The sequence below is a fragment of the Paroedura picta genome, chromosome 1 (assembly GCF_049243985.1).
Source record: "Paroedura picta isolate Pp20150507F chromosome 1, Ppicta_v3.0, whole genome shotgun sequence".
Lineage (NCBI taxonomy): Eukaryota > Metazoa > Chordata > Lepidosauria > Squamata > Gekkonidae > Paroedura > Paroedura picta.
In genome coordinates, this window is record NC_135369.1 from 80,911,795 (window position 1) to 80,933,093 (window position 21,299).

The following is a 21,299-nucleotide window of genomic DNA, read 5'->3' on the forward strand; positions in this document are numbered from 1 at the left end:
TTTCTTGCATCACACTGAACACAAGCACACATATATACAGATTAAAGATTTGATTCTTTGTATGCGCAAGTGGACGAGCCTCTTGTGGTGCAGTGATAAGACAGCAGCCATGCAGTCTGAAGCTCTGCCCATGAGGCTGGGAGTTCACTCCCAGCAGCCGGCTCAAGGTTGACTCAGCCTTCCATCCTTCCGAGGTCGGTAAAATGAGTACCCAGCTTGCTGGGGGGTAAAACGGTAATGACTGGGGAAGGCACTGGCAAACCACCCCGTATTGAGTCTGCCATGAAAACGCTAGAGGGCGTCACCCCAAGGGTCAGACATGACTCGGTGCTTGCACAGGGGATACCTTTACCTTTACCTATGCAGGAGTGGAAGGAGTTTGTATAAAACAATCTTTCCCAGCAGAACTTAAAGATCAGAGACCCTTGTCAGCGAAGTGCCAAGCATTTCAAGGGAAGGCTGCAGGGCCCCAAACGCTCTATAGGAGCTCTCTGATATTCAGGAGTCTGCTGCAGGAATTGGAAGGGCCTTTCACAAAAGCAGAAAAAGTTCTTGAACATGTAGGACACAACCCTCAGTAATGAACACAACTTTTACAAGCACAAATATTTAAATTATCAGCTATGCAGTCTCTCTTCTGTTAACATTTGTTTTCTTTTTCAAAGTCGGGAGATGAATTTGTATCCAAATTATTTTATTTTTGCCCATGTTAAACATTTTGCTTTTTACAAAACAGAAGCTGACAAAGTTTCTGATGAATTCTAAAATACAGAGCTCATATCCCAATAGATACAAGCGTTACTTTGATTCGTGTTCTCCATGAACAATTCATTCAGATTTGTTTAGAAGATGCTGTTGGCCAATGATTATAAAGTTGTCCAGACCTGTGACCTCAGTTCACTGAAATATTTTCCGTTGCACATGACTGAATTCAAGTTTATTAAAAGCATCATCATCTGTGTCTGGAGTGAGCTGGATGTTATCTTTGATTGGAGACAACGGTTTAGATTTCTTACAAGAGGGTAGCCTTTCAGATTGTCTGTAGAATTAAAAAAACAAATAATTATTGACCAATATTTGCACATAAGAGATGTTTTTTGTACCCACTTTTTACTACCAAAAAAAAATCTCAAAGTGGCTTACAATCACCTATCTTTCCTCTCCCCCACAACAGACATCCTGTGAGGCAGGTGAGGTTGAGAGCGCTCTGACAGAACTGTGACTGACCCAAGGTCACTCAGCTGGCTGCATACGGAGGAGTGAGGAATTAAACCCAGTTCTCCAGATTAGAGGCTGCCACTCTTAACCACTTTACCATGCTGGTGAAGATCACTGTGAGAGACTAGGAATTGTAGAAAGGTGCCTCAACAGTTCTAATATTCTCAGCCAGGCAGATGCTGTGCCACTGAGCCATGGACCACTAGTCTGAGCTCAGTGCTGCAAGGGATAGTTTGCCTTCCCTTCTCTCTGCCCAAAAGTAGCAAGCACAAATTCACCTTATGATAGGCCGGGGAGATGGGACAGACCCCTAACAAGCACGAGTTCACCTCACAATAAGCACGGGAGGGAGGGACACCTCTAACAGCATATTCAAAGCCCAATGTTTGTGCATGTAAGGGAAGAGTGGATACAAAATTCCCAAACAAAACAATTCTAAACCCGTTCAACTGGAGAGGCACAAGAGTTTGTCCATGAAATTATTTGCCCACAAGAAGGGAAGGAAAAAGTCTGCCAGCAACTGAAAGTGTTTTCATTTTTTCAAAAGACATTATCTTCTAAAATCTTCACTTGGCTTAAAAATTGCTCATGAAGCATGTTCTATAACCAGAGATGACAAAGTCTGCTTCTTGTGTTTATTTCTAGCTCCTTCTGTAACAAGAGAAGCAGGGAGGAGACCCCAAGGGTTTTCAACCAAGGACTAGAGTTAGAAAGAAAAAGGTCCATCCAGTATTTACACACATTCTTATCAGATCTTCTACTGTTAGCAAAACATGGGAAAAGCTCAGCCCCCAAGCCCAAGTTTTGACCCTCTGGGAACATCAGCGTATGTACTTCAAGAGCAGCATCAGCAATACTTTGGCAGAAAGCCAGTTAAGCTAACAAAATGCCAAGAAATCATCAATAGTGTCATCTGGTTCAAATCTTACAATCTAGTAGAGGAAAAAGGTTTTGTCTCTATATTTGAAACTGATTTACCTTCTAAACTGGAAGCTTTGCCACAGTTCATTAATGGTCACCTGCAGTCCAGACTTGTTTTCAGCATTGTGATGGTTTTTCTTTTTTGTGCTTGCTATTCTTTTGCTTAAGCCACTAACTTTGGCAGGCATCAGTGACTTGCATTTTGTTACAACACAGGACCTTACAGGGCTGGTTTTATGTAATCCTAAAACCTGGGTGGAAGGGAGAGAAATTGAGAAAAATTCATTTGCTGAAAACCTGTCTGGGTGGAAGGGTGAAACATATCTTCCTCCTCATATGGCTGGCCTCAATTCAAATCAGGATCTTGCATAGCAGCTATAGGTAAAACGCGTTGGATGGGGAAATCTGATCCTGGATCTATCATCTCATGTATTTTGGTCCTAAAAAACGCTTAAGGTGTTTGTTTTTACTTTTTGGGTGCGCTCACATGGAACACTAGGTTACATAGCATGGCACTACAAACTAGCAAGTCTATTAAAAGCACAAAATAAAAATCATGAACACATGCAGATACAACTATGTTTTGATAATGTTTGCCTCTTAAACACCAAGTAATGGAAGTAGAGATAAGCCCTACTGCATCACAGGTTCCTGCATTCTTCAGAGGCCATCATGATCTTCCACGAGAGAAGCATTTCTTTCAAATCTTGACTGTCTTCAGTAGAACACTCTAAAACTCTTCATGAATTGGGCTAAGTGACACAGCCCAGTCCTGGGACTCTCAGGGCTGCCTTTAGTCACTCTGCAAGGAAGTCTCTATAAAACACTCATGTTTGCTTTTAAGAATCAAGACCTACCAAGAGACACCCCTTGAGTTTCCCCATTGGAAAGTATGGTATAGTTGCTTTATTTCTGACTTGCTCAAGTGTTATTTGCACACTGCACATATGATAAACCTGGACAACAAGAGAGGCTCTGGGGGTATTACTAAAGAACATACTGTGCAGGTATTATGATGCTTCCTGTGTGTTATTCTGCCATAAATAAATACCACCCTACCCTAACAAATTCAGTCCCCAAACCACAAGATGTCACTATATTCTAGAGAATGCAGAGTGCTATCTGAATAGATATGCAAGGTATTGAACACTTTATGTAGAAAGCTTATTATACTGCTGGCAGATAGAAGTCCTTGAAACTGTTTTGTTAGATTCTTACAGCAATCCCTCCATTAAGAGGATAGAACCAGAAGATATCTGCACCACTGTACGTCATTGTATTTAGCAACTTGAAAAGCTTTCCCTCAAGACCAGAGTTAAGGCTCCGTCTCCACCATGAAGCACGAACTTATCGTTACCGCATTTACTTGAAAGAAATGCAGTGTGTCACCCCCCCCCCCTTTTGCCTTTCTACAAAAAGGGAAGGTCCATCTTCCATCCAGTTCCACTGCATGTAAGAGGTTTTGCAGAGGGTTGGACTAGATGACCCTGGGGTCCCTTCCAACTCTCTAGGTGACACACTATGCATATGGAGCACGCTCTGCTGAAAGCACACCAACTGGTCCACTGGCAAAGGGGAGTGGCAGCGAAAGCAACACGGCATCTGCAAATACTGCCTTTTAAGCTGCTTTGAATTTCAAAGGGACAGACGAATCTGGTTAACTTGTTGGTTAGCTTTAGAAACTGCAGCTTCTAGTCCAGGAAATGGTAAGAAGTGATAGGAACGGTAGGGTGAATTTGCTGTACTGACCCATGAATTCTGTTTAGGATTGCACTGCCATTTGATAAATTTATCTGTGCCTTTGCCTAGTAGTTTAATGGGGGGGGGGGGAGGATCTGAGACCCTTACCTTTCTCTTTGTGAAACACTGCTATCCAATACTACTTAAGAATTGTTACTTTTTGCACTTCTTTGCATTTTACAAGTAATTATTTTCTTCTGTAGTCTACAAAGTATATTGTATACTGATCATCACTATGTAGTAAGAAAAAAAAACTTTGGTTCTACTATTACCTGTTTTAGAGGGATACATTTTAGGGTCTTCTATTTATTCATACATAAACTTTGCTTTATTTTTAAGAGGTCACATTCAGGGTCATCATACTTTTAAGTAAATATGGTAGTTTTCAGCCACAACCTATATTAGTAATGGCCTATATCATAGCCTAAAACCAAATGTCAACATTACTAAGCCAGCCAGAGAGCTGAAACAGATGCAGAGAATCTCACTTTGTCTGCTTCAAGAAACTACCAGAGTCCTGGTGGCACAATGTGTTATACCCATTTTGTGAACTGCTAGAAGTTTTTTACTTCTACTTTAAGAAGGAATCAAACACATCCCCATTCTTCTTGCCTTTTTGGAAGATCCTCCTTGTCACCTGAAAGATATAGTACTCAAATATGACATGAAAATTAAAGGAAGACATACCAGGGTTCCGAGGACTGTATCCTTCTTAGCATGTAATGATTCAAAGAATGGAGAGATCTGAGAATTCAGATTATAATCTGGTTCTGAACTACAGGCAGATTCCTTTTAAAAAAAGAAAGCAGTGTTCCCTTAATTAGCGTGTCAAGCATAAATTAGCTTGTTAATCAATAATATATATTTTAAATATCATGCTTGTTTCAAGTACTGTGTCTGAATATTTAAGATGGCAGGTAGATAGAAGGTAGGTAAATGGGTAGATAGTAGATGATAAATAAACAGACCCAATACAACCTAAATGTACCATATCTAGTTCCCTAACTGGAACAACTTTACTCACTTGGCAATGCTTCTATCTGCCCAAAAGACTAGAATTTAGATATATCGGTCTTAATTCGATTCCATGTCAAAGTAGAAGGAACATGTGCTAAGATACAGGATATTAAATATATGAGCTAGCAGCAGTTGACAGAGAGGCAAGTCAAAGGGTCTCTTCACCAGCAGCAGCATAACTATTGTAAGTAAGTAGAACACTAGATAAGCCCTTGAGATAGAGCTGGACATTTTATCATCTGCTTTGGTCAAAATACTTGGTACAGATCTTACTTTGGCATCCACAGCTTTCTCACTGGGCAATGGAGAAGTTTCTAGATCAGGCAGATTGCTTTGGGAAAGCTCATTTGTCTTCTGTTCAGATGAACGGCGCAGTCCTTTTAATAGTGAAGATTCTTCATCAGTCTCGTTATCAAATGTTGAGCTGAGCATCTGTGATCCAGACAGCTTGCAGCCCTGAGATGCAGCCTTGCCAGATGTCTGTCGGTGAAACTGCTTTAGCAGTGCTGTGCTTTGAGTTGGGCTGGGTGTTCTGGATCTTTGGGCAAAGCTTCCAGGCCAAGTGAAACAGCTGGTCTGTGCTGTCCAAAGTGAAGGTGAGTCAGCTCTTCCAGCTTCAGCAGTCCTCGGGGAGGAAGAACTGCCATGTTTTGCTTCTGTACTTTCTGTTTCCACAGTCTGACAGTCCACCCTGCCTTTCTGGGATGACTGGTAGACTTCACCCGTTGGTAGATCCTCAGGTGCATCCATGATACTGCAAAAGAACCTAGCAGTGTGGAAGAATATCGGAAACAGTGGTTTGAAATGCTCTGACCAAAACAGGGCTGTTCATCATCTCTGCCTTTCCTAGTTAGAACCCTGCTGGTGCCACCATCAGAGGATGCATTTGTAGTTGAGGCACTAAAGACATCACTGACCTCATTAAGGCAGAAGTTCTACTTTAGTACAGAATTGCCAGAGGTTTGGTGGGGGGGAGGGGTGTCAAAGGATGGGAGATACATTTCCTAGCTTCAGTTTTTTAAAGTTGTTCTGTCCTGGCCCCCACCTTGTGGAACGAGCTCCCAGAGGAAATCAGGGCCCTAATAGAACAAAAACAGTTCCGAAGGGCCTGCAAAAGTGAGCTCCTCTGCCAGGCATTTGGTTGAGGTCGACCATAACTAAGCAACATCTACTGGACCCCCGAACCTCTGACCAACTACAGGCCTGTTTACCCTGTTAGAATGTTATTCTGTTTATTGTTATTACTGTTACGTTCATTCATAATTACTGAGTTTGATGTATTGTTCTTGTTTATATTCTATGGGAACTACCCTGAGCCTTACGGGAGGGTGGTATACAAATATAATAAATAATATAAATAGTTTACTCATACAATGACTATTGCATATATCCCTACGCTGAATATGCAGGGACATTTTTATATCGGGAAGCACTAGCATAAGAATCTTTTTTCTGATGGGCAGGCTTGAAGACTCATCACCTTCCTTCCTTGACACAGGTACATTTCGGAGATGAACATGAGAACATGAGACCTGTGGTACTAGATTCATCTCCTCTAACTCTCCTCAGTCACAGAGTTTACATAAATAACTGCAAGATATATGCTAATGAAGCACAATGCCATGTGGAGATTGGAAGATACTACTGTGAGAAGTGCAAAAGGAGGACGTGCAAAAATGAACAGTATGAAACCTTTTGAAGTCAAAGACACATTTTTAGTTGAAAGAAGCAAATAGACGTTAGTAGGGATGTGTGTTAGGTTATTTCTGGTCCAAATAGGTATCAACTGGTTTGCAAAAGACCGCATGCATCAGTGAACACGGTAATTTAGTGTCCCCATCCTCTAGCATTCTGTGCAATGGTGATCAAAGAGGTTAGTCTGCTTTTGGATGCTTCCCTTAAGAGTTTCACTTTGATGCAATTCCCTCCTAGCAAACAAACCTGGTCCCTGGAACAACAACTACACCGGTCTCCTCCTCCTTCTTCTGCAAAAAGGCAAATCTATTTCTAAGCCGAGGCTGGGAGCTTGAAGTTTCTTTGCTCCTGGAAAGGCCCACTGAAACATGGATCGGAGTCACTGCACTGATGGCTGCATGATGCTTGATGTCTTCCCCCTTTTCGGTTTTAGGCCTTTTTGAGTTTGAAAAGGAATACTGGCTCAAGAGGTCTCCATCTGACAGTTCCTCTGGGTATAAATAATGATATGTTAGTCAAAACTGAAACACAGAAAGGGATTTTTAGCCTGCATGCACCTACCTGGGGCTTATCCCCTCTCAGCTCAGCACATAGGATTGCATTGAAAGCAACCTGCTATACTGGTTGTAACAGAAGAAAGCAACAAGAAAGCTGCCAAATTTTAAATCAATACACGGACTTATAGAAGCAGGCAGACAGGCAGGCAGACCAAAGGTTTTATCATCTCAAGCCATTTTATAGCAGGCAGCTGGGAATCTGACTACTACAGTAAATAACGTCCCACTGACTTCTACAGCAGGCATCCTCCAGAGGGTGTGCCAGCTTCGGTAGCAAAGAAGGGTTTTTACGATCTCAGGCTGGCTGCTGAACCATGGCCACACTCACTCCATTGATTTCAGGGAGTTTAATGGAAAAGGCACCTGTAGAAGGCCAGCATGCCCCAAGTTGAAGATTAGTGATAAAGCAAGGGCAAGCTTAGAAATGTAGGGAGGAAGGCTGCTGAAAAGTGCAATAAAAAGACCCCCTTCCCCCCCCAGACAAACAAGAAAAAGTATCACAAACAATATTTGTTACCCAGCAGGACACTCAGCTTTGTTCCAATGCTATTGTCAAAGGGAACACACGGGGAGAGGGGGGCAAGAACATAGTATGGGCAAAACACCTCTGGAGACTGTTTTGGAAGAGGACTTGCCCTTCCCCTTTCACAGTAACCATCCCAGCAGTTCAACAGTCATACCATGCCTTTGCCTTTTTGCCAAGATGACTTTGTGTGGAAATTTCAGTTCTTTTGTCTTAATCAGCCGCTCTGTGCCTTTCGTCGGGGGCCTCTCCAACAATGGTGCAGAATCTGGCACTATCTCAGCAGCAAACCCGGGCTTGTAATCTCTGCTCCAAATACTCCTTAAATTCATGGGCTTGTCGTTCCAGCTGCAACTTCTTGGCTGAGCCTGCTACAGCAAATGAAGACAGACAGCAAAATCCATTGAATAACTACAGTTATGACAAAACAGAAAGTGTGCTGGAAAAAGAGTGCCACTCTACAGATTCACAACTGCATCTAGTGCAAAAGATATTTTAAAAGTGGCTCACGTAGTATTTTTATGCAGGTTTGATTAGTACTTGGCCATCTTTCAAACTTTCAAAATGTAAGAGCATACCAGTTGCTTTTCCTAGCCTGACAGGCAAGGGCTCTCTGGGGGCCAGGCAGAGGACCTTTCACATCACCTACTGCTTGGCCCTTCTAACTGAAGATGCTGGGTACTGAAATTGAGACCTTCAGCATGTGAAGCAGATGCTCTACAGCCTCCTTCTCAATGCTACCTTCTTATTTCGGAGGACATGTTTTTCTCTATCCCCTCCACAACTGCATTAGCAATTTCTTTGTGCAACACAAATTATCAGCCAGTGTAAATGAGACATGTATTAGTTTGCATCATCAAATTTACCGGCAAAAGGGAAGGCTATACGGCTTGAGGTAGCATTGCCTTCAAAATTCCTCCCAGCTAGCATTCTCCTGGTCCCCTGGTCATCTGCCAGTCTTGACCTCAACTGCAACCTTCTTCTTTGGCCGTCTTTTTACACCTCACTTCTCACCTTTAATCACAACTCCAGTGCCAAAACAGTTTTTCTTCTCACTCTGACCACTTGACACTTCTTTAAATCTCTCCTGTGCCAAGCTACACCTTTCAACACAGAGAAGCACTTTGCCCTTCTTTAAAGCTCTCAGTAGCTCTGCTGCACTTATTACAGCCCTGCCAATGACCTCCAGTTCTGCAGGTCTCTGACTTCAATTTCCTTTCTTATGACTCAGCAGATTTCCCCCTCAATCTCCAAGGAAATGGGAGGGAGGGAGCCTCTAGGCAAGCAGTTAAACAGCTTCAGCAGACAGGAATTATTGATAGATGTGTGCATAAGCACACACTCTGCTACTTCTTTCAGGCTACACAGCACAACTCTGGGCCCACATGTGATGGAGTCTCTAGTGATCGATTTCTAGCATAGCACATGAACATGTACATGTGCTCCATGAAGCACCCGGGACTTACCAAAATTCTGAAAGAAGTCCAAAGATCAAAGCTCCATACCAATCAAGAACAACCACTTTCTGTCTTCTAGCGGTCCCCAACCCCCGGTCTGGATACCGGTACTGGTCTGTGGATCAGTCAGTACCAGCCGTCAGCTCCTCCTCATCCTTCTCCCCAGCTGCTGCCTCGGGGGCTGCCCTGCTACTCTGCCACCGGCTCACCTTTGGTGCTCTCCGGCAGCCGCCATGGCTGGGGCTCTCCCTCGGCCTGGCACTGCGCAGGTGCTGCTGGCAGCGACCCCCAGTGGGCGGTGGGAAGTCAGGGGCATCAGCAGGAAAGCAAGTGGAGCAGGGGCTCAGCGGCCCTTGGCAAAAGACTACCCCCCCCCCCGGCCTCAGCAAAATTGTCAAGCGTTGACCGATCCCCGGTGATAAAAAGGTTGGGGACCACTGTATCTAGCATACAATGTGTAACTTCCATGGGAACCAAGTGCTCTGGGTGTCTGAAGTTACTTCAAAGGTAAATCAGAACTTCTCATACTCATGCAACCGCAAGGGAAATCCAGCACATGTATTTAAAGAGTTTAAATCTTACCTCTGAAACATCAGGGTTGTAGTCATCAATTTGTTCCAGTGTATTGAGGTTTTTATTACCAAGTGCAATTTGAAAAGCAGTGCTATCGCCAATGTGTCTAAGATAAGAGCTAAGAGAAAAACACAGTTCTACTGTCGACATTCCCCTCTTTCAATGTTAGGAGGATGCCATTTTCAAGAAAGATTCTTAAACATCAACTGAGCTATGTGAAGCATTAGAAAGGAAACACATCATAAGGAGGCAGGGAAAGCAACTTCGTTGGGAGGCAAAGCCTCCTATCAAGCACCCAGATGCCAAGGTAGCCCAGGAATTAAGCTCAGATTGTACATGAACAAACGTAACTTGAAGAGCTATCAGCATTTAAACAACTTCCACAGAGGAGATGGAATTTTCTCTGAATATTCAATGTACTCAGGTACCTGTCCAACCCTGGCAATTTTTCTCATTTCCTTCCAGTTCATGAGTAGGTCCCAGGAGGCAGGACCTAATCCTAAACTCCTGTCCATGAGGAGGGTGTGAATAAGGGCTTTGCCAGACAAAGATAAAATAGCACCTAATCACTTCCAACAGCACTTCTATCAAGAGATTACACCTGTACCTCAAAATGAAATATAGTGCTGGACAATTCAGCAAAATTAAGGAACGACCTATTATACCAAGAGGCAATGATTCTGCAGTTGTCTGAGTTACTGGGAAGGTGCTGAAGTTTACCCTCAGGCTGAGCTTTGCACCATTCTCGAGTGGGTGGAAATATGCCAAATTCGATCTAAATAAAAATCTGGAACAAAAATAAAATGTCCCAAACAAACAATTTTAAAGTGTTTAGATTCTTAATGTGCAGACAGTCGGAACATTTCACTCAGGAAGGTGGAAACTCTGAACAGATTTGACATCCTGCTACTTAACAGGGCACAGTGCAAACATTGTAGCCTGGATGTTAAAACTACTGAGTGCTGTACAAATGTCGTCATCATTAAAGCAGGAGATCAGATAACCTGCTGACCTAGTCAGTTATATTTACAAAAACCTGAGGGGGCAATTCTTTGCAAAGGGAATTTCTACAGAATGATGTCTAAATAAGTATAATCTTGGAGCCAAACTAAATGCTATTGGGAAGGTGGGGGTGGGGGGGGAATCCAAGTATTTTTGGAGCAGAAGATGGAGGTAGGTCTATAAAAGGACATCGAAAGTACAAGCAAAGGGAATGTGTCCGTTCCTTTGCTTTATTTTGCTGTACTGTTACTACAGGCATTTCCCCCCCAACTTGGCTGATACTGGTTGGGAGCCAGGCAGCAAGAACAATGCTACATGTAACAGAGCCCGGCAACATGAAGTACAGAAAGCAGGATTTTGCTCTCATGTGCTCCATTTGTTACAAAAACAAACTCGACCTCAGTTACCAGCATATCTTTTGCCTCCACAGGAACAGTGCTTATATCTTTGTTTAAGTTATGTTTATTCAAAACATTTCGCAGTGTTTAATGGAACTTCCATCAAAGGAAGTTTGTCCAAGATAGCTTAGAATTATGCCTTATAAAATCATGACTGTGTTACCACAACGATGTGCCAGGCCTCTGATTGGCTCTCAATGGGGGAGGGCCATCCCCCATTGAGGGCCAACCAGCCTCATTCTTGGCCTCCTCCTCTTCCTTAAATGCTGCTTTCCAGGACTTTGGACTGAGGGAGGCCAGCTGTGTGTGCTCACCATGGATGCTCCGTGCTCCCCCCTCCTGCTTGCTGGGAGAATGACAGAGGCTGGCTGGTTGTGTTCACCCCAACTGGCTGCACTTGCTACACCATGCTCCCCCCCCCACTCCTCCCTGCCTTAACAGCAGTAGAGACTGTCTGAGCAGGCTTGCCCTGAATGGTCACCCTCGCCCTGGGTGGGCCATGCTCCCCCCCCTCCCAGCACAGCAGAGGAGGCTGGCTGGGCACGCTTGACCCAGGTGCACCTCGCTCTAACCATACTGGTTGCCTGAAGACTACGTGAGGCTGGGTGACCACAGTCCATGATGGGCACCCTGTGATGGATTTTCCCTAGTTGCTTGATACTGTCTGGGTTCCATAAAAAATGGAAACTGTACTCCTGATTTTTCAGTGAGAAAAGGATACTTTCCAGCATACAATAATGTTTCTGGATCAACATCATCACCGTAAGCATTCAAAGGAATAAGTTTTCTTCTGACAGGGTCAAAAACCAACTGATAGAGGAAAGTATTATTAGCCCGAATAAATCCTTCTATATATTCTTGAGGTACTGATACATTCATCTTCAGGTACTGCCCAATTTTCCCAATGACCTAGCAGAGAAACAGACAACTCATTTAAGACACATTTCACTTAGTTAGATGACACATTTCTCTTATTGTTCTAAAACTAACCATGGATGTTTATTATTTTTTTCCACATAGGTAGGAAGTGTTTTAGGACTTCTATTAAGCTCATTTGCCTTCCTTCCAAATGGACAGAAGGCAGAAAGTATTACACCAGAAAAGGAAATAGAAGGGACAACCAAGTTCTGGTCAACAGATGGGTTAGGGAGACACCTGAAACATGCTGCATCGTCAGGGCTCACAAAGACGGTCATTTCAGCAGATAGCCGCGTCAGTCTGCAGAACAGCTACGTTGGAGGCCAGTAGCACCTTAGAGACTGAGAAGATTTTCAAGGTGGGAGCTTTTGAGTGTGAAATCTCCCTTTGTCAGGCATGTGACTCATCTAGGTCTTGAAAACCCCACTATTGCTCAGAAAATAAATAACAGAAAGAGAAATCTAACCAAACTTTCCATATGCAAATGATTGCTTTAGGAAAGGTACGACAATCATGACGATTCAAAACATTTTATGGCTCTTTCCTGAATAAGGTCCTCCATTTTCTATGGAGGTTTGGGGAAAACACAAATTGGTTCAATATCCCACAAACACACATGTATTACCTTTATAATATCAGGATTGTTGGCTATTTTTAGTAACTTGCACGCCTTGCTTAACCCAATACCGTGAATTGATGGAAGGTAGTCACAGCCGGACAAAATACACATGTAGCGGAATTTCTCTTCTGTAAACACATCGCCAAGCTGTTTGCACATTCCTAGTCGAGCCTGGTCAATTTCCAAGCCATTTCCAAACCTGTCCAGTTTCAGAAACACCTTCAAATGCAAGAAGAACAATACTTAAATCCTGACATGGACCATTTACACACTGGAGGTTTCATGCTGGGCTGAAGGCTGGAGTTTTAGTCGTGGCAGGTTGCACCGCCTCTTCCTGCACCCACATGGGGGAGCATTTGGCCTGGTGCACCTCATCTACCTCCTATTTGTACTCCTGCATGGGAGGTGGGGCAGTGAAGTTCCCAGTGCATAAATGGTCATGGCCAGCTACTACGCCACACCCTCCCTCAGCTGCAAAGGCTCTCTCTGCAAGGCTGGGAGGTAACAAAAAAATTGGCAAGCCAATGGTCCTGAGAAGCCAGAAATACATTCTGCAGAATGTAGAGTCTCAGGACTAGGGACTCTAACCATCATAGATCATTTTTGTTAACCCTGTCCTTTAGCTATACAGGCGTCCTTTATGAAGGTAGAAGATCCAACTAAAAGTAGTGAGGTAGTGCCTAAGAGAATGACCTGGGAGTTCCCCAGTTCAGATTTTGCTTTGCCATATACTTAGGCCTTAGGCAAGCCATGAGCCAATGGCCTGTTCTCATTTCACAGGAAAGGATAAGAGATCGGCAACACTATGGTTATGCCAGAGTATACAGCACGAGGGATCAGAGCTTTGATGCAGATAAGAGCCCTGACGCTGCCTTCGGCCTAAAAAGAAGTATGCCAATTTCATTACCTTTTTACACCCAAAGGCAAGAAGATCTGAATCCTCTGTAATTATAGCTTGGACTATGCCAGTCTTGTTGAGGTAAGCAAGCTGAGCATCAGCTTCGTATGGAGCAACAATGCAGTCCACTCCCTTTGCCCGGGCAGCCTGCAGAGATACAAACAAAAAGTTTTGACATATGGAAGTTCTTGTTTTAAAACCTCATATGAGCTACTTGTGGATATGTGAAACTATCATGCACCTGCTCAGATCAGACAGGCACCTAGTCTAGTACAGTCGACCCAACTAGCAATAGTAGTGCAGGGAGTGAGTCAGGCTACACAAAGCCTATTTTATTGCAGCAGCCAAGAAGCCTTCTGTGTGCCCTCTGTCACAATTGCCTTATGCTCCATCAGTGGAGCACCTCTGGTCTGATTTTTAGGTCAGAAACTTACATTAATAGCCATCACCCTAATTTTCTTGCAACCTTCCCACTGCACCATTATTTTTTCTTCATCTTCTCCCTCCAGAACTAGTTTGCCGCTGAGTAAAACAGGATATTGGACGAGATGAACCACTGGTCTGATTTAACTGGGCTCCTCTTAGTTTTTAATTATTTATTTGCAGTATTCATTATCCTGTACTTCCCATAAGCTCAGGGCTGCTGATAACACAGAATATAAACAGTACCTCCCATAATAATTTAAAAACCTCGCCCATAACTTACTTCTTTACTACTTCAAAAAAACATTCCATTACTGTCTTAGAAATCAACAGGTACAATAATGAATAGCAGGTCAGTTTTACAATTGTTCAGTTTAGCAGCCATCAGCAAAAAGCCATCAGAGCAGCCTTGCTTTACAGGCATTCCAGAAGGTCCAGGTATCCAGTGTAACTTATCAGTGGGTCACTTCACAATAAGGTGTCCTCTGAGAAAGCCCAGTCTGACCAAAACCAGCTGAACTACCTGCATCAAAAGAATGGTCAAAAGGGGCTGTCGGGGCCTGCACTAGGGTTGAATACCACACACGACTGTATTTCAGGAAAGAAAAATATTCCACCAAGACATATAAAAGGTAGAAGACAGTAGCAAACTGCTCAGTAATCAAAAGCAACTAATGTTATCTTTTTAATTGGAAAAAAGAGAAAAAAGGCATATATACATAGTAAAATTGAACACTGGACATGCCATCATATCTAAGACAGTCCCACCATCACAAATGATGGATTCAGTAACTGATTAATTTGTGATGGCCGACTACTCACTTTAATAACTTCGCAGGCCATAGTGTGTGTGACATTAATGCTACGTGCAAAACATTCTCTGGCTTCTGACAGTTTCCCCTCCCGGAGCAGCTGCTTCCCTTTCAGAAGATTTGCTTGCCGTTTCCTTGACATGAACAAATGAGAGCCATTAGAACGGCAAATACGCACCAAAAGACACATTTCCCTGTCTCACTGAGCCTTTACACACATGAATTAGAAAGATGGAAATAAAAAGTCACAAAGGCAGAACAAGTTAAAACCAGGATTAGTCCATTAGGCCAGGTGATTCTGAGCAGCTAACTTATACAAGACTTGTTTGATTTAATGGTGGTAAAAATGTATGAGTTAAGATCTCAGTCCTAAATGCATTAGAAAGCAATCCTAACAATATAGTAAGGCCTACTGGGGATATGTAAAATTTTAGAGAGATTTAGTTACATTAACACTCTTTGCACTAGAATGGTAATACTAGAATTTATACACCCCATGGATTTCACAGGAATAGAAAGGCAACTAAGAGGAAGCCATAACTTCCATGTGGTTTGGACTGTCCCAACATCTACTTGCACTAGATTAGAGGATGCTCCAGAAGATCCAGTGGCTTTTCCAAAGCACAGAGATAAGGAGCTACAGAGATAAGGTGCTATAGTGAAAAGGAAAGTCCAAGGCACCCCAAAGATGAGAAAATACCCGAGGGACTTAATGTGTGCATTTATTATGAAGCATTTAACAAAGTTGAAAAATGAAGTGAACAAGGACAGAATCATTCTTCAGCAACATAACAGACAGATGTATATGAGACATCACGTTCTGCTCTCATTGGACAGATCAAGATGTTGTTTTTTCTTTGCAGAAAAAAACACTGAAAAATAGAACATAAAAACCTACACCTTTCTTTATACAAGATCTGAAATCTCTTAACACACATCTATGTCCTGCTGCTCTGCCATCAATGAACTCAAGCCAATGTAGTTTAGGTCTCGTGGCCAATGTCATCCATGCACAGACCAGACCCTAAGGTACTTGGCTTCAGCAAGGTGCCCAAGCTCACACTGTCTTCTGGGCCTTGATATCCTGACAAATCAATACTGGCCACTTTTGTAGATAAAGGCATATTATTATTATTATTATTATTATTATACCATACTATAAAGATTGCTTTTTAAAAAATGGCTTACGCTCTTCTTGACTTTTCAACTTCCTTTTTAGAAGGCAGGGTACATCCATCAAATACCAGAACTGGTTTGACCCCAAATGACAGGAGCATATCCACCAGTTTCATACAGTAAATAACATATCTGAAAAAAGAAATACATTTGTCACACCAAGTGCTCATCTAAAATGTAAGTTACTAGAGGAAATTCAGCTCCGACAAAGTGCATACAGTATTTCCCTGAGACTTTGCAATACAAGTACATCACCTCAATACCCTAATCTAGTGGACCACCAGAAGTTGCAGAAAGGGTAGCCAACAAAACGCAATCAACTGAGCTGCCTAAATTAAGCTTTTCTATATTCAAGTCACACGCCATACTCTAAGGACTGCAACCTGCTGTTTTTGTTTCAGTTTATTTATGAACTTGAAATGGAAAAGTTCCCTCTTATTGAAACCTACTGATTTTTGGCAGGAATCCTGTGCACAGGCTGCTTAACTGCTTCTGTTGTCAATATGATTTAAGCAGCCTATTACAAGAACAAAACCTTGGAAAACAGTTTGAAAGGCAACCGCAAAGGTATTTTCCTCATGATTTACTTTGTGCATTTGATACCATATTGGCATACTCTTTCTTTTCTTCTGTTGGAGAATGAGAACTTTGCAGAATCTTCCCAGACCTCAGCATCTTAAAACCGCCTGCTGCGCCACAGACTAAATAAAACTGTAAAGGGCTTGTGGGAAGGAGTTAGGGCGGGACCCGTCCAGGATAAAACTCAGAGAGGGACAATCGGCTCCTGATTGGCCCTCTCCGAGTGCCACTCGGGGGCCAAGTGGCCAATTGGCTACGTGGCTACGTAGCCAAGTGGCTACACACGCCTCCCAATTGGCCACTTGGCCCGCCCCGGACTCTCTGCCCATGCTCTGTCCCCATATGGTTCGCTGCTGGCAAAGGAGCAGGGCGGCCGTGTCAAAGACGCGGCCACCCTGCTCCTTTGCCGGCAGCGAACCATCGCCTCAAGCACACATACCCCCACCGCCCTGCTGCCTCCACAGACGACAGCCACTCCGCCAGCTTCCAAAGCCGCTTCCCCCCATCTCCGCGGCCTCCGCTAAGGCCACGCCACTCACTCCCGCCGCCCGCAACACCGTCGCCACCAGCCGCTGCACCCGCCCGGAGCCGCGCCCGCCCTCATTCGATGCGGGACTGCTGCCGTCGGCCCTGCCGCCGCCGTACAATAGGTATGCCGCCACCCGAGACGCCATCGCTGCCCCGCCAATGCCCCGACACACGCCCGCGCTTCCCCGCACTAACAAAGCCCCGCGCCTCCACGGACCCACAACGCCCTGCCGGCCTTCTCTCCTGCACTCGCCGCCCTCCACCTTCTGCCTGGCCCCAGTACAATCGCCGGTGGGGGGAGCAGAAGGCCCCGCTATGCGCCCACAGGAGGCCTTCGCCCTCCAAGGCCTTCCCGCCCAGACTTCCTTCTCTAGCGCCCATTTTATTTGCGGATAAAATGGGCTTTCTTTCTAGTAATACATAAAAAACATTTTTCCCCTTGACTACCATTTGCTTTCCACTTATCACTAGAATACCACTTGCTTTCCAAACCACAGGCTATAATTCATAGTCTATCAGTCCCAGAAAAGTCCACAAAGATGCAAACAAGCTATGACCCTACTTAGTCCCCAACTTGGCTTTGAAACGTACTGATCTGTGGGTTCCGCTCTGGCTAACTTTTCGGCACAGGCATAAGCTCCTTTGTGCAGCCAGCAATAAGTATCAACAGCAACCACTTGCCCTTTGTACTTCTTTACATGGGCAGGTTCTGCAGCTTCTTTGATGAACTGGAGCAAACCTGGGATTCCCATGGTCCTGCTTTAAAAATAAACTAAAACAGAAACACAGATAAAATACAACTGTTAGTCCAATAATCCTTTCTTCAGGCATGATGCGAAAGAGAGAACCCCCATCCAGATACAAGTATTGTAACATACATAGTTAATACCTATAGAGTCATGACACATGAATGGGGCAAGGCCTCATATTATAGAATTAGCCACCTGCTTCAGCCACCTGCTTCAATAGCCAACTTTTTGAAGGGGTTAAGGGTGCCAGCCTCTAATCTGGAGATGCAGGTTTGATTCCCCACTCCTCTACCTGCAGATAGCTGAGTGACATTGGGCCAGTCACAATTCTGTCAGAGCCCTCTCAGCCTCACAGGATGTTTGTTGTGGGGAGAAGAAGGGTAAGCAACTATAAGTCACTTTGAGAGTCCTTTGGGTAGGAGAAAACAAGGTACAAAAAAGCTCTTCTCTATCGCATTACTACATTATCCCAATTTTGGTGCTGGTGGGAAGCACCATCAAGTTACAGCTGATTAATGGCGACCCCAGTGTGTTGCCAGAACAAGATATATGCTGAGGCAGGCAATGTCAAACCACCTCTAAATAGCAAGCCTGAACTTCCCTGCTGGTCCCCATCCGAATACGAACCAGAGCCAACTCTGGTTAGCTTTTGAGATCTGATGAGATTGGGCTAGCTTGGCCTATCCAGGTCAGGGCAACCTACTTGATACAAAATGGCTCAGCCCAATGAACAGTGCTTGATCAGCAGGGGATAGAATGTGGGAGCAACAGTTAACTGCCAGTTTTGTTCCATTAATCTTGTATGGGCCCTTTTGTCCCCAGAAGCACTATTGTGGGACCACAGGAACTGATTTCGTAAAATTATTTTGTAAGCTTTAATAATATCAGGAGGCTTGACCAATTTCATAGAGGCCACAGAAGATGTGACGGTATGCCTGAATTCTGTGTGTATGATAATGAACAAAGGAAATCTATTGCAAAGGGGGCCCTATAGCCTTCAAGTAGAAGTGTTGCAGGTTAGGAATGTGCCCATGTGTGGAGGACTGCTCCGAGAAAAGGCTGTTCTCAGGAGATTGCTCAGAAAGCAAACTTTACAACAATACCAGCACGTGAGATGTAAATCTGCCTAGTAGACGGTCAGAATAATTGCACTGAAAACCTAACCAATCAAGTGATGGTTAAGTTACTTGATGGAAATGTGTGGACTAATGAGCTGTAACGTGACATGAAATATCACTTAAGGGGTGTAGCAGCTTGCTGTGTGAAGATCTGTGTTGGGTTTTCCTATGTTTGTTTCATCTGAGATTCTTGTCTGATTCTCTGGATTTTCATTTTAATTGGTTCTGCTGAGCCTTGCACCCAGAACCAGGCTTATCACTATCAAAGTTATAAAAAACTTTGAAAGACTGTATTTGCATATAACTATATACCCCACATTTAACTGGCCACATACAATGACTGCACATACAAGCAAAAGACACGCATGGAAGTGACTGTGATGGTAACTACCTTGAATGTACACGGACATAGACACCTGCTGCCAATTACACTCAGATCCTAGGGTCAACTCAAATCATATCTGGAAAGGAAATTGAGTGGAAATTAGCATACATTACAAATAAACACAGTGGAAAGTGAGCATTTGCGGGCCTTACATATGATTGCCTCTATGTGGGTTGCTGGCTATTGTAATTCAATTATGTATGTCAGTCCTCTAGGACTGACCGGTTTGTTTGCCTTGCAGTCCAAGGGACTCGAAAGAGTCTTCTCCAGCACCGGAGTTCAAAAGCCTCAATTCTTTGACGCTCGGCCTTCCTTATGGTCCAACTTTCACAGCCATACATTGCAACTGGGAAGACCATAGCCTTGACTAGACACACTTTTGTTGGCAGGCTAGTGCATCTAGTCTTCCCATTACAGAATAACAGCACACCGGCAGACTCAAGAGAGACCAGTCCCCCTGGGGAAAATGGCTACTTAGGAAGTGAATTCCACAGCATTATACTCCACGGAGTTCCCTCCCCGCCCCGACTCCTGCCCACTCCCGGCTCCACCCCCAAAGTCTCCAGGGATTTCCCAGCCGGGAGCTGGCACCCCTACCTGGCGGCAAAACCTGCTAAGGGAATCCGTGCAAGAGGAGGACAAAGCAAACCCCCACGGCACCCCCACCCCGGCCGCTGCAGCGCTTGGGCCGAAGAGCTTCCCCACCTGGTCGGGAAGGGCAGCGAGCGATTCCAGCCAGCCCCAAAGGAGGGCAGGGGAGGGGAGGCGCGATCCAGGCCACCCCTGCCGTCCCCACGGACGCCGCCGCTCGACTTTCTGGGGGGGCTCGGATCGTTGCAGCAGCAGCAGCAGCAGCTACTTCCGCACAGCCAATCGCGTCCACTTCGTCAGAGCCGCAAGAGCCACGGCGGCGCGCGGGAAACCAGGGGGGGGGGGATCTTTTCAAGCTACGCGCCTTCCAACCCTACAGACCACGCCTCCTTCTCCACGGTGCCGGCCGACAAGCTATTGAGTCTACATTCCCCAGCATGCAGCGCGCGGGCCTTCAATTAACGGGTGCATGCTGGGCAATGTATTGCACGGGGCTTGCTTTGCGGCTGGAACAAAGGGAGGGCGAAAAGGTCCCTGACCTGCAGAACGCGGGAGGAAAGCTTGGCTTGTAATAATACTGCTTAGATTTTTACACGCATTCGCTTTGTATAATTTGTACAAAGCCCCTAGGGTTCAGGTGGTTAACCCTGTTGGGCTGAAGCAACAGACTCAAGGTTTGAATCTCGTGGCGCCTTTAAGACCAACCAAATTTAATTCTCCAGACGGGGGAGGACGCCCTACTTGATCATGTTTAAATCTGTCAATGGCTACCTTAATGCTTTAATGAAACTATTTCCGAGGAAGAATTCAACACAAATCATGAGTTGGTAACAGTGAATAGTTCTTCCAGTTCATCTGTGAAACTAGTGTGCAGAACCTTTTCAAGCAGATGTAAGTTAACAAAACCGCCACAGGAATTAACATATAATTTACAGTTGCCACTTTTAGCTGTATCTGGAAGTGTGTATGATGACCAACAGCAGTATAAAAAGTATGCAAATATGTTTAAAAATAGGAATACTGTTTTTCACATGTCACCTTCTGTTTCTGTGGTGTTGGAGCTTCAATCAAACCCACAATTCTTAGTTGAATCTTGGCTAAAAATAGCTGCATGGTTTAGAATGAATAGGTTGCTGGAATACTTGGGAGGAGGCTGATAATAGTGACATGGCATGTCAATGAAAATGTCCTATCAAAAGCATATTGATGAAGACCTAGGATTTGGGATGCAGTCGTAAAGCCATTCTGGAAAAGGGAAGACTAAAATGAAGCCCCTGTGCTAGAGTAGCTCCTCACCAATGCCATGCCAGCATAGTGGGGCAGACACGGGCAACACTAGAGGGCATGCTAGCACAGAAATAGAACTTAGCACAGAAATGCCACTCTAAGCCCCCTCAGGTCA

The 21,299-nt window shown here is 44.3% G+C and overlaps 1 protein-coding gene across 3 annotated transcripts; it reads right to left on the reverse strand.

Annotated features, from left to right (window-relative positions):
- Positions 1 to 677: 677 nt before the first annotated feature.
- Positions 678 to 20,285, reverse strand: EXO1 (exonuclease 1). 3 transcript variants are annotated; one of them, XM_077344946.1, is made up of 15 exons: positions 20,012 to 20,283; positions 19,313 to 19,382; positions 17,646 to 17,826; positions 15,960 to 16,079; positions 14,782 to 14,905; positions 13,546 to 13,683; positions 12,645 to 12,857; positions 11,823 to 12,010; positions 9,711 to 9,807; positions 7,829 to 8,039; positions 6,838 to 7,081; positions 5,170 to 5,662; positions 4,567 to 4,668; positions 2,197 to 2,390; positions 678 to 1,039 (listed from the first exon to the last, which is right to left on the reverse strand). In XM_077344946.1, the coding sequence occupies exons 3-15, from the start codon at positions 17,804 to 17,806 to the stop codon at positions 898 to 900; spliced, it is 2,427 nt and encodes an 808-aa protein (XP_077201061.1). In that variant the 5' UTR covers positions 17,807 to 17,826; positions 19,313 to 19,382; positions 20,012 to 20,283; the 3' UTR covers positions 678 to 897. The 3 variants fall into 3 exon arrangements, with proteins under 3 accessions (XP_077201061.1, XP_077201053.1, XP_077201071.1); XM_077344938.1 differs by having other exon boundaries at positions 7,829 to 8,042; XM_077344956.1 differs by lacking the exon at positions 4,567 to 4,668 and having other exon boundaries at positions 7,829 to 8,042; positions 20,012 to 20,285.
- Between the last annotated feature and the right edge of the window lie 1,014 nt (positions 20,286 to 21,299).

Bases quoted from the DNA above. Each gene is read 5' to 3' on its own strand.
- EXO1 (XM_077344938.1), bottom strand. From the start codon at position 17,806: ATGGGAATCCCAGGTTTGCTCCAGTTCATCAAAGAAGCTGCAGAACCT. The intron at 13,684-14,781 runs GTGAGTAGTCGG...GTATCTCTGCAG, and splicing joins TGGCCTGCGAAGTTATTAAA to GCTGCCCGGGCAAAGGGAGT. The intron at 2,391-4,566 runs GTATGTCTTCCT...CCTTCCACCCAG, and splicing joins ATACAGTCCTCGGAACCCTG to GTTTTAGGATTACATAAAAC.